Source organism: Hermetia illucens, chromosome 3 (genome assembly GCF_905115235.1).
Source record: "Hermetia illucens chromosome 3, iHerIll2.2.curated.20191125, whole genome shotgun sequence".
NCBI classification, from domain to species: domain Eukaryota; kingdom Metazoa; phylum Arthropoda; class Insecta; order Diptera; family Stratiomyidae; genus Hermetia; species Hermetia illucens.
Window position 1 is genome coordinate 74,685,088 of NC_051851.1, and position 13,100 is coordinate 74,698,187.

Here is a 13,100-nt window from a genome sequence, read left to right on the forward strand (position 1 = left end):
TACAATAATATAGCACTTCATAGCATTTTGAAAATTGTCAATCATTCAGCCTACAAACCCATCAGAAAGGAGATTTTCGTTGGCAGTTGTCACAATCGAAGTTCATAACGCTTTAGATGAAGATACAGTTGATTTCGTAGGAGCACCATACGAGTTTTGGGTAGGGGCTGATGTTTCTGTCGGTACTTCTGTCGGGCAAGTCAGGACAACCATCGATTACGACGGCAACAATGGTGAAGTTATGTACGATTTATTGCATTCATATCCCGAAGGAGTTCCATTCGCAATTGAGGAGAGATCAGGGATAGTTACAGTCATCAGAAATCTAGAAGACTTTGATAGAATGATTTATTATTTTGAAGCTGTTGCCAATGTTGTAAGTATTGATCATCGCCTTTTATGCGATATAATTATATATAAAAAAATGTTCTTTTCTTATAAAGGAGCCAAAAATCAACACGAGCAAACCAAAAAGTCGACTGGTTAGAAGGACTTCCAAATCGGAAAAGCAGATTACGAGAAATGGAGAGGTGATTGAAATAGATGAGGGGGTCATCTCAGACACTGAGAATGTTCTAGTGACAAACGTTACAATTCATGTGGTTAGTCCCAACGATGAGCGTGGAATATTGATGAGGTAAGATAATATAACCTACCCTACTGATGATATAAGTACTTTACTAAGGAATAACTAAATTTACAGAAAACTATGTCCCAGTCATCTTCTAAGTTAATGCAAAATGGTTTTATTTTCCAGGGGCTCAAATTATCACCCAATCGAATTTCATGTAAAGGAGAATTTAGCAGGAGCAATAATTGGGAGACTTCTATATAAAAATAGTTCCAAAGGCCTTGACGGACCATTGGATTTCTCAGATATTGTCGGCCAATCACATAATCCTCGTCAAGATCGAATACCCCAACAAAAGCTCCCACGTAATTCCTCATTCACCCAACGAAGCACTTCCAAACGGTTAAAACGTGACACTACACAAGCACCCGTTACAGAAGCTGATAAATCATCTGAAGCACTGAACACTGCAGAATCTCAGGGTCTTGGTCAAGGCAGAGGCTATTTGTCCTATACAACAAAACGAGTAACCACGTGGAAACCAAAGGTTACAACTCGAAGAACTACTAGTTCTTACGATTTTGGCGCACTATCTTCACAGCCCGCTGCTGCCGGTAGCACAAATAACCCGGTCTACAGTGCATACAGAGGCCATGCACGAAATGAAACCGGTCAACCCTTATCGGATTTGTCAGAGAACGGGAAACAAGATAAACCCATGACACTCAGATTTCTTATTGCGAATCAGCCAGACGTCGCGGCTAAGATTACAATTACAGAAGATGGCACTCTTATGACTCTAACCGGATTAGATCGTGAGATTCGTGATCTTTATCAGTTGACAATAATCGCTGAGTATTCTAAAGGATTTTCAAGTGGGGCTGGCATATATCAAGTGAATGTGCATGTAGACGACGTCAATGATAACCCTCCCGTATTCGATCATTTAGTGTATTCTGGAATTATTTCAGAGAATAGTCTGGTAGGCACGGAAGTAGTTTTGAATAGAGTCATCCGTGTGACCGATCCGGATGCTGGAAGGAATGCAGAATATACACTTTCCTTGTCTGGTGAAGGAAGCCAGATGTTTAAAATAGAGTTCGTAAATGCTTCTTTGCCCGTTAATAGTACGCTCAACTCACTACCTTACCCTGAATCTCAGGAGAGATTCGATATTGAAAAGAGTTTCATCGCAATGGAGCTAGTTCTTTTAAATCCGAACCAAAGTCTTCCCAGAGGTCCTCATCATATTATTCGTTACGTCGGCACTAATAACTTGGATCGTGAAAGAGAAAGTTTTTACAAACTGACTATGACAGCAGTCGATACGGGACGACTTCGATCAACAGCAATACTAAACATATTAGTGGCAGACGTTAACGATAATGCTCCGAGTTTTGAAAAAATCTCTGTTTACAAAAATTCAGGGATAGAGATTATCGAGTATACTGACGACTTAGAAATCGTTCTGGCAGAAAGGACGACGCCACGTCCACCGACGAGCAAACCGCTAGGAGAGTTTTCAATAGCTGGAGGCACACCTAGACTGGCTAATGATACCAGAACTGCACGGAGCAGAAGGGCTGGCTTCCGCAACACACGGGCTCGACCAAACAGGAAACTGAAAACTACACCTCTCTTCTCAATTCCTGAGAATGTTCCGGTGGGGACGCCTGTGATTATGGTCACAGCAATAGACGACGATACCGATAAGAATGCTCAAGTTTTTTATCAGATTACATCCCAACAAGTTTTGCCCAACAGTAATTTCCGTTTTAAATTGAAAAATGTTCAGTTCTTTACCATCGATCGATTGTCTGGTGAAATTAGGATCACGCAGCCCCTTCAAGCAGAAACGGAGATAATACTCAATTTAACTGCCCACGATATAGGGGACCTCTCAGACAGTACCACCATTCGTTTCAAAGTTATTGATATTAATGACCATCCACCGGTTTTCAAAAAATCATGGTATTCGTTCGATCTAGAGGAAGGTATGTACTATGACCAGACAATTGATAAAATCGAAGCAACTGACGACGACTACGGACAAAACGCTAACATCACATACCGAATCGTTAGCGCTGAACCAATACCCTTCCATATTTGGTCGAGAAATGGAGCTCTAAGAGTAAATGGCGATCTAGACCGAGAAATGAAATCTGAATATCTATTCCATATAATAGCTTCAGATAATCCAGTGACAGAACCTCAGCTCTCAAGTTCCGTAGAAGTCGAAATCAATATATTAGACGTTAATGATAATGCTCCAGAATTCATTGGTTACGACGACTTAGTTTATCCCGACTCAGTTGGAGAGGTGCAGACAGGAAGGAAATTGATCACGGATCTCGACCGCAGAAAGATGCGGCTATCGAAGTCGATCCCAGTGTACAAAGCATATTTGAATCGAAATACCGTTCCTGGAACTTATGTGAAGCAGATTACAGCTGTCGATAAAGATTACACTGGAAATGGTAATGGACTGGTGATGTTCTCGCTACTTCATCATAAGATGCCTCATTTGTTTGAAATCGATTCACGGGATGGAGTCATAACAACAATTTCAAGATTTGGACGTTACAATGGCTATGAACATGTCAACTTGACGATTATTGCCTCTGATCTTGGCAGTCCTTCCAAATCTTCAACCGCTCTGTTCCTTGTCAATCTTCAAGGAGAAGACGTTTTCGACGAGGAAGAAATGAGCCTCTTCACCCATAAATACTATGAGTTGGAAGTAGAGGAGAATAACAACTACCCTCTGCCACTTCTTAAACTCAACGTAAGCGCGCCTTATTCCAAGGATACGTTCAAGTGGAGCATCATTGCTGAGCAGGACCAAAATGAACTTGATATGTTCACGATTGACCCAAAGAATGGAACTTTGATCGTAATCAAATCTTTGGATCGGGAAGAACGGGATACCTACCGACTGAAAATTCGAGCTGATCGGATATCACGAGAAAGTCGAACATATCATAAACTCAAATATCCTGTAGCGGGCGAAAGTGTAGTCGGCTTGATGGAGAACGAGGTCCGAGTGGTTGTCCGTGTTTCAGATGTGAATGATAATACGCCTAAATTCAAAGGAAATGGTCGACCAATTGTGACTATAATTCCCAACACAGCAAACTTTGGATATCCTGTGACCCAAGTGGAGGCTTTTGATCGCGATTCCGGAACAAACGCGGAAATTCGATACAAACTTCTGAACGAGCCATCTAGGTTATTTGGAATTGATGAGATAACTGGAAAGATTCGGGTTTTGGGTCCAGTGAGGACTGATCAAAGGGTATATGGGTTCGATGTTAAAGCGACAGATCGAAAGGGTGATGATGATGGAAAGAGTAGTATCGCGAATGTATTTGTTTATGTATTGGATGAGAATCGACAAGTGCGTCTGGTTGTTTCTGGAAAACCAATAGATGTGGAAAGAGAAGCTGATATTTTGATGAATTCACTCAGTGAAGCTACTGGTATGGATGTGAGGATACGATTGCTAGAACCGCATATTGGAGGACCGGAACCTGCGTAAGTATAACTTCCATAACAACACTTATATTATTTCATACCAAAATGCTATAAGCCTATGAATTGTCTGCTGGAAAAATTAGATAAATTAGATAAGTTCTAGGTTCCTCATTCGATTTGGTTCACCTTTTGTAGGTATTGTTGCAAAATCTGTTGGGTTTTATTCATTCGTCGCTAGCAGAAGCAAAAACTTTCGGGCTGTTATCTCCTGTAAAAGCCACGAATGAAGTCTAGACGTAAAGTAGACTATTATGGATAGTATAAACTCGATTGAGTAGATGATTGGGTAATGACCTTAGTGGCAATTCGTGTTGGCTATTATTAACCACGAAGACAAAATCTTTCACTTAACTGCCAACAATTCATGGGGTTTTTGCGTGGTGGAATTTGAAATAACATTAAGATAGTCATCATCATTAACGGTGCAATAAGCGCTTTCCAGTCAAAACCATCCTTAGTAAGGAAGTGCAGATATACAACTGTCTCAGACAAGGTCTGCAATGTCAATATAGGCAGTCTGATTCCTCGCTTGTTGCCAGTTAGTTTAAACCCAATATGGCATGCCGCAGTGTGCCACCAATGACGAGGCGGTGCAGAAATCTACAAACCTTTTACCATTATCGTTGCCATCGCCGATACCCTATTTTACCACATTGATATTTTTACCATCAAGAAGCTTCTTCTAAACTGCATTCAATTGATAGAAAGGTTCCTTCTCGCGTGTATTAGGAGACCTGCTGGTGCGCAACTATTGAACTATTTATTGAAAAATTCTTCATTCTGGATCGGAATCTCTCAATCATAATCCTGTTCGAAATCAGCCCCCAAGTAATGGGGGGGCCTCTTTTGATTGCCGTAAACTTTAATCAAACAAGCACAGTGCGGCACGAGGGAGGGGGATTCTCTCCACAGTCTCAATACTTAGCGCTCACTTAACTCCAGAATGTCTATCTTGTAACGCTGGAATCCTCACCTAAATTAGGGAAACCGAGTATTCTAAACTATAAGTCCGTCCTTATAATATGGGGTTAGAACCGTCTTTGGCAGAATTTTAACCAATAGAGGACCAAACGCGTGGCTTTCAAAGACTTCGCGGTCGAGCCACAGAAAGGCGCAATTTCGGTGAGAAACAATGTTTTTCTCAGTGGCGCGACCTCATAAAAAATAAACACATACGACAGTTGATATCACATACCATATAACATAACATCTTATCCCCCGCCCTTCCCCCCTTCCGAAATGATAGCACTTTATTTGATTTGAAGCATCATATAACACTGTAACAGGTTTGATGTGGGCAAGGAACACCATAGCTAAACTGTCCACTTTTCCCTCGCAATACAGTGATAGCCCTCTTCCATACGCTAAAAGAGAGCGTTGGGTGTCTTCACCATGTCTGCGGTAATTGAGAGGGACTTTATTAATGATAAAGCTTTCAATTTAGATGCTATTTATGTGATGCATGCAAGTAGAAGCGGTAGAAACTAGTTTCGCTACTGAAGCCCAATAACATTCGCCAATAAAATTATTATGGTCATAGAACGTGGCTAGAGATAGTAGAGTCTTACCTAGCCGAAGAAAAGGCGCAGACGGTTTTGGCCACCAATAATAGCAAGAGTAATATAATGCGGGTTAGTAGCCTATAAAACCGGTGAGTAAGTACATAGGGCTGAGGGTTGACGTGAAATGTTTTAAGGAACATCTGGGTTATGTCTGTGAGAAGTAGTGAGTTATCGACAAAGCGGATTATATCCATAATCGTGACCGAAGTGACTCGCTCCATCCTCTTCTAAGTGTCTCTTGTCTCGGGGGAAGCACTATCATATGAGAGCAGGCAGATATGTTCCCGATGGAGCTCGTCATAAGTGGGACTCGCTGTCTATATGATAGGTTGATGCGTCGATGACAAGATTAGCTTTGCTATAAAACGCTAGGGAAACGTTATTTGAGGGTTGGATGCCCCATGCGATAATGTCCATAATAAGAATACGGATGAGTGTTGAGAGAGTGCTTCCTTGATGAACACCGATAGAAACACAAAGCGGTTTTGATATACCTGTCACATTTCAAGCACTTCACACCAGTTCTTGTGGCCCTAGGTAATGGTGCAGAACATACCGACAGTAGTTCCATAGTTTTTGAGAAGCCCAGCTTGATTTACGGTTATTTGAATGATGTCGCGAATACGGTTGTCAAGAACGTGTTAAAAAATCTTCATGACATGGGTCAGCAATCGGGTTGGACGGTAATTTATACATTCTGCTGGACTACCTTTCTTTTTAAGGTTTTGTGTAAACACAAAACCTTATTAAAATCGGTTTACTGTCTGTCTGTTTGTCTGTCTGTCTGTCTGTCTGTCTGTCCGTCTTTTTTTTTTTTGTTGAGGAGATGGAAATCTTCAAAAAGACACTGGTCTGGACACACCAGCATGTGGGATTTTTACCCACTAAAACCACCCCCGACTCCCTCCCTGCCCCGCGGAACCACCATAAGGTATTACATCACGGGGCTGAGTCAGCTCACTCTAGCTTTGTCACCTTTCTTCTATACGCGGCACACGTGATCGCGCTTTTCTCCTTTCCTCTGCCTTTCGCAATTTATCTTGAATAGATGCGATCATGGAGTTGACCGCATCCCAATTCTCTTGATGTGCTAGCATTTTCGGTACCAGATTTTCTGGTACCAGCACCTCTCCTAGAGTCTCCTCTAGATTCCTCCTTTCTTCCACAAATCTCGGACAGTGGAAGAATACATGCTCTGGGTCCTCTGGGACTCCATTGCAATTTGGACAATCGGGTGAGGTCTCCAATTTAAACCTGTGAAGGTATTGGAGATATCCTCCGTGTCCCGTGAGAAACTGGGTGAGATTATAATTAATCTCTCCAACCACTCCTTGATGGCAGGAATGAGCCTGTGCGTCCAGCGGCCCTTTCCCGAGCGTTCCCACCGCTCTTGTCATCTATTTATGGGTCTCTCCCTCTCAGCGTTCTTCGTCCGCGATGAGGAAGAGGTTGGCTTTGCATTGTACATATTCGCCATCTCATCTGCCAAGATGTCAATCGGCATCATTCCAGAGATGACGAATGCTGCCTCATCTGAGACAGTCCTGAAGGCAGAGCATACCCTCAGGGCTGTCCTCCTGTAGACTGAACTCAGTTTGGTAGCATTCCCTGACATCCACAACGCCTCCTTCTGTTTTTTCCTCCGCAAGCGTCAGACCAGAGCTCTCCAACCAGCATTTGACAGCACTGATTGCCTCGCTTGAGTATAACTCAGCATCTTCAAGATGCTTTGCGACAATAACCAGTGCTATGTCGTCAGCGTAACCCACCACTGTGGCTTCCTCCGGAAGGGGAAGATTAAGTACATCGTTGTACATGATGTTCCACAGTAGTGGGCCCAATACGGCCCTGTGGGACACCGGCGGAAACAACGTACTCCTGCGGTCCGTCATCAGTGTCATACCATAGCCTCCTTTCAGTTAAGTAACTATCGACGATAGCAGCGAGATAGGCGGGAATACCAATCTTCTGTCTGTCCGTCTGTCTGTCTCTCTGTCTGTCTGCCTGTCTGCCCGTCACACGCATTTTTCTCGGAGACGGTTATAGCGATTGACACCAAATTTGGTAGAAAGGTGGGAACTGTGAACGCTCACGCATACAGTGAATTACATCCTTTTACGTCGAATTTAAGGGGGGGTCCCCATACATGCAAAAGGGGGGTGTAAAATTTTTTTCCATCAAATATAGTCATATGGGGTATCAAATTAAAGGTCTCGATACTTTTCAAAGCCGACCTTAGTTTTGACATTCGTTGGAAGAGTGGGGAGCGCGGGGGGTTGAAAGTGATCACTTCTTTAAGGGGGCCATTCTCAGAAACTACCTAACCGAAAAATCTGAAAAAAATCAGGAAGCTGCCACTATATGGTGCCTGGGCTCTGAAATACCTTCCATGGCGATATCTGTTTAAATAAAGTTAATAATAGTATATTACTACAATTTTGTGTAATTGGTTAGAAACCTCCCTTAAGTTCATCCTAGTACCATGAAATTTTGCAGTGATATAGGCTATAATATAGAGCATGGTCTTACCAAGTTTGGTGGAAATCGCACCATTACTAACAAAGTTATAATACCTCAAATTTGTTGTTTCTTTGAAAATTGAAGACTATGAATGTCACTATCACCCGAAAGTAGATACTCTCACATAATATATGGATATATTACGTGCTACGTACTAAGAAATACACAAAACCTTTCGTACCTGAAGCGTCCAGCTTCCGGTTTCCCGACTTGTTTCATATTGGAAGGGTGGTGCTTTCTTGTCAGTCAGATGGTATTCTACCCTTCTAAATAACCCAATTGAAGAACTCACTGAACCACAATGTTGGGTCCCAGCTTTCCGCTTTCCAGAGCACAGATGCGATGTTATGAGGTCGTTTTCCTTTTTCCGATTTCATTCGTTTGATTACTTCCTCGACTTCAATGGCGCTAACAGGTAGAATTTCTCCAAATGTCGGCAGTGCTTGTGGAAGTGGAGGATGAACTAATTTTCCTGTTGAGATCTGTTCTAAATATTCTCGCCATCTATCAGCCGCGACTCGTCGATCGGTTACCGTTCTTGTCATTGAACCAACAGAAATTTTTGATATCCTGTATGCATTTGTGTCAACTTTTGACGAGTCGATGCATCCAGTTTATTGTAAAGATCTTTGTAAAGGACCGCTTGGGTAACAGCGATTGCTTTCTTTTCTACCTAGTTGGCATTATTGTAAATTGTTTTGTCGTCGAGAAGCTTGTGGTAGAATCGTTTTTTTTTTCACAGACCTTCGTTTGTACATCATCACTCCAGAGCTAACCCTTTCGGCTGATGAACCGTTTACTTAGCTTGATGACCCCTAGAGTTGCTTAGACCGCTTTGTGGATTGTGTTTTTAACTATATACGATTCTTCTACATTCGCCATGATTGGTAATCGCGTAAGTGAGTTCATTTCTTCTCAGTGCGCTCAAGCAGTTTTTGAGGGGGGCTTGATTTTAAAGAGAAATTATAGGCGCTATGTGTGATATTTATGAAGTTGAAACATAGCCTGATTTATAATGTACCCTACAAAGCTCTCAACACGAGGCAAACACCTTAAAATCTTTGTTGCTGGTCCTTACATCTGTGTGACCTAGGCAATTTCAGAGTTCCTCAGGCTATCTGCGACCATGGAAAGAGAATAGATTTTCGAAATGCCTAAGTGTTGCACGTGATTGCGCTTGGTACTCGTCGTTGACGACATTATTCTTAAGTCTGGTTTATGGGTGCTTGTCCCAAGGGTCAAATATGATATTATGGGAACGAAGACTAACTTTTTCAATGGCACCTCCTTGTGGACGATTGGTTAATACTCCAAATGGTGAGAGAGAGCCATTTGAGCTGTGGTTAATACCTCAAACCCAAGCCAGAGATCGGAGACAGCAGAGGTTCTCAGTAGGTCTGGAATTCACTGGAATGAATGTTAAGCGTGCACTTAGCATGGACCAATACTGTAGACCAGTAATTCACCTTAAGGTGGAGGGGCGCTGATCAACTTTTTTTAGAATTTTATTTGCAAAACAAAACCTTATTAAAATCGGTTCAATGTCTGCCTGTCTGTCCGGCTGCCTGCCTGTCTGTCACATGCACTTTTCTCAGAAACGGCCATACCGATTGACACGAAATTTGGTACTCTAACCGCCATACCGATTGACACGAAATTTGGAACTCTAACCGCCCAGATACGCACCGAGTGATATCTTTCTACGTTGAGATTAAAGGGGTCCTCATACATTTAAAAAAATTTTTTTACCGAATATAGCCATATTAGTTATCAAATGAAAGGTCTTGATTAGTACTTTCGATGCCGAATGACTAGTACTACTTTGGAAAGGCGGGGACTGGGAGGAGTCGAAAGTGAAGATTTCTTTAACAGACCCATTCTCAGAAACTACCCAACCGAAAAATCTGAACAAAATCATGAAGCTCTATACGGTATTCAGGCCTCAAATTAATAATAGCATATAACTATCTTTTTGGGTAAATTAAGTTAAAACCCCCCTTAAGTTAATCCTAGAGTTATAGAGTAATTTGTAGTAATATAGATTATAGTATGAAGCATGTTATTCCTAAGTTTGATCAAATTCATACCGTCACTAACAAAGTTACAGTAGCTTAAAATGGACTTTACCGCGTAAATTTACTGCAATTAAATATAAATGTCACACTGAAGTGAGCAATCTGACATGCTAAATGCATATACATAAAGAGCTACGCGCAAATCGAATAGTTCTGCTCTTAAATATACTTACAGAAGAAACAAACAAAACCTTTCATATCTGAGGCGCCCAGCTTCGGGTTTCCCGACTTGTTTTTTTGTGTGAAACAAAACCTTACTAGAATCGATTCGATGTCTGTCCGTCCGTCTGTTTGTTTGTGTGTCTGTCACACCCGATTTATTTGGAAACGGCTGGACCGACTGTTACGAAAATTTGTGAGAGCGTGTGGTCTAATGTTTCCTTTACATATAGCAAGTGGCGCCATTTTGGGTTAAGTTTAAGAGGGAGTCCCAATACATGTGAACAGAGGGTGCAATTTTTTTCACAGAATGTAATCATGTGGGGTATCAAATGAAAGGGTTCAATTAGTACTTTTTGAAACATTTGATATCGGGTGAAACGTAGGGGAGTGAGGGCTCCAAAAAGTGTAATAGGTCTCGTTCTCAGAATCTATCCAACCGGAAAATCTGGAAAAATCACAGTGATGTATCTAAACGAAATCTAGGCCTCAAAGTACATCCGGTTCCGATATCTGCACAAATAAAGTTAATAATAACATATTAGCATATTTTAGAAACTTAGCCGGAAACCCCAATTCGGTTCATGCTAGGACTACAAAATTACATTTATATAAAGGACTACATAAGGCACATATTCGGAAACGGCTTGCCCGATTGCCACGAAATTTAGTGAGAACGTGTCGTCTGTGGATCCCTTCACATATAGCCATTTGTGTTGAGTTTAAGGGAGCTCCCCATATATGCGAAAGGAGGGTGCAAATTCATTTTTCAAAGAATATGGCCCTGAAAGGGTTTAATTAGTACTTTTCGCAAGTGGTACCATATTTGATCTCGGGTGAAACATGGGGGAGTGAGTGTTCAAAATATGACCCACAAAAAGTGTAACAGGTCTCGTTCTCAGAACCTATCTTGGCATAAGGGATAATATAAGGCGCAACTTTGGGAAGTTTGAATGAAATCAAACTATTATTAACAAACTTAGGCATTTGTTGTGAATTTCGTGCATGACGTCATCGTCCCATATCAATTCGTCAATACGACAACAAAGTGAGTTCACAGGAATGGGGGTTCACAAAGCAACATTTTTTTTAAAGTTTTTGGGCCATTTGAATATATTAATTGCTCCAGACAGATATATGTGCGTATGTAGGTATATATACGTCCTAATGAAGTTTGCGGGTAGTTAATTCAGGGAGATATATTAGTATATTAAACCAGCGGTATTTCATATACATACATACGTATACTGTTGTGCATGAAATAAATCGGAAATATAAATACGATGAATATGTATATGCACAGTATGCGTAGTATTCGATAATAGGCACTTTGTTTGTTTAGGGTGAGAATAATATTTGTCTGCGATATGTCCGCATATCTTTTTTTTTTTTTTTAATGGATGGAGGTGGAAATCTTAGAAAGACGCTGCTGCGCCAGGTTGCAGCAGTGTGTGGGATTCACACCCACTAAAACAACCACCCCCACTCTTCCGTCCCTCCCCGCCGGACCACCGTGAAATATTACTCCGCGGGGGAGGCTCTGGTTCGCTATACCAGCTCGTCCATGTCACGTCTCCGTCGCGCCGCCTTCCGAGCTCGATCCAACTCCAGGAGTTTTGTCTGCACCACGGCTACTGCCTCATTTACCGCCATCCAGTTTTCCTCCGACTTCAACGTCTCTTCCACCAGGTTGGAGGGCTCGATTTCCGCCCCTAAGATGCTGTTCAACCTCCTTTTCTGCTGCAGAAATCTGGGACAATGGAACATAACGTGCTCCGGGTCCTCGAGTGTAGCACCGCATTCAGGACAGTTGGAAGACTCGTTCAACTCGAAGCGATGCAAGTACTTCCTATAGCCACCGTGTCCCGTAAGGAACTGTGTCAGGTGGTAATTCAATTCTCCGTGCTTTCGGTTGACCCATTTCTCGATGCACGGGATCAATGTATGGGTCCACCTGCCCTTGTCGGAGTTATCCCATCGTTGTTGCCACTTGCCACACAACTCTCTCCTGATGGCTTTTCAGAAATCCGCATTCACCTCGGCTGGATTTGCCTTCCGTTTTTCGTAGAGCCAGTGTGCCTCGCTCGCTAGAAGATCTAGAGGGATCATTCCTGCGATAACACACACTGCCTCCGTCGACGCCGTCCTAAATGCGCTGCACACCCTTAGCGCAATTGGCCGGTATGCCGAACATATCTTCCTCCGGTTGACAGCGTGGTTCAACGCTCCCGCCCAGACAGGGGCCGCGTATAGCAGCATCGACCTCACCACTCCCGCGATGAGTAGCCTGCGACTATACTTCGGCCCTCCCACGTTAGGCATCATCCTTGCAAGGGATGAGCTGGCATTTGCTGCCTTCTCTCGCGCATAATCCAAGTGTCCCTTGAAACTCAGCTTGGCATCGATCATCACCCCCAGGTATTTGACAACCGATTTTGAGACGACCTCACGATTACTAACCTGGATGGTAACCGTGTTGTTCTTCCTACGGTTGGTAATGAGGACCGCCTCCGTCTTTTCGTCCGCCAGGTCCAGCTTGGCCATTCGTAACCATGACTTGATGGTATGAATGGCTTCATTTGCATAAAGCTCCACGTCCTCGGGATGCTTTGCAATTGCAACTACCGCCAACTCGTCCGCAAAACCAATCAGCGTTGTCTCCTCCGGCACGCGAAGGCC

General features: G+C 42.7%; 1 protein-coding gene across 1 annotated transcript in view; it reads left to right on the forward strand.

Moving 5' to 3' along the window:
- Positions 1-13,100, forward strand: part of LOC119652367 (cadherin-89D) — a 225,788-nt gene that overhangs the window by 186,852 nt on the left and 25,836 nt on the right. The window contains exons 6-8 of the mRNA XM_038056459.1: positions 50-376; positions 444-637; positions 758-4,105. Coding sequence (XP_037912387.1) covers positions 50-376; positions 444-637; positions 758-4,105 — 3,869 coding nt within the window. The remainder of the gene's footprint in view (positions 1-49; positions 377-443; positions 638-757; positions 4,106-13,100) is intronic.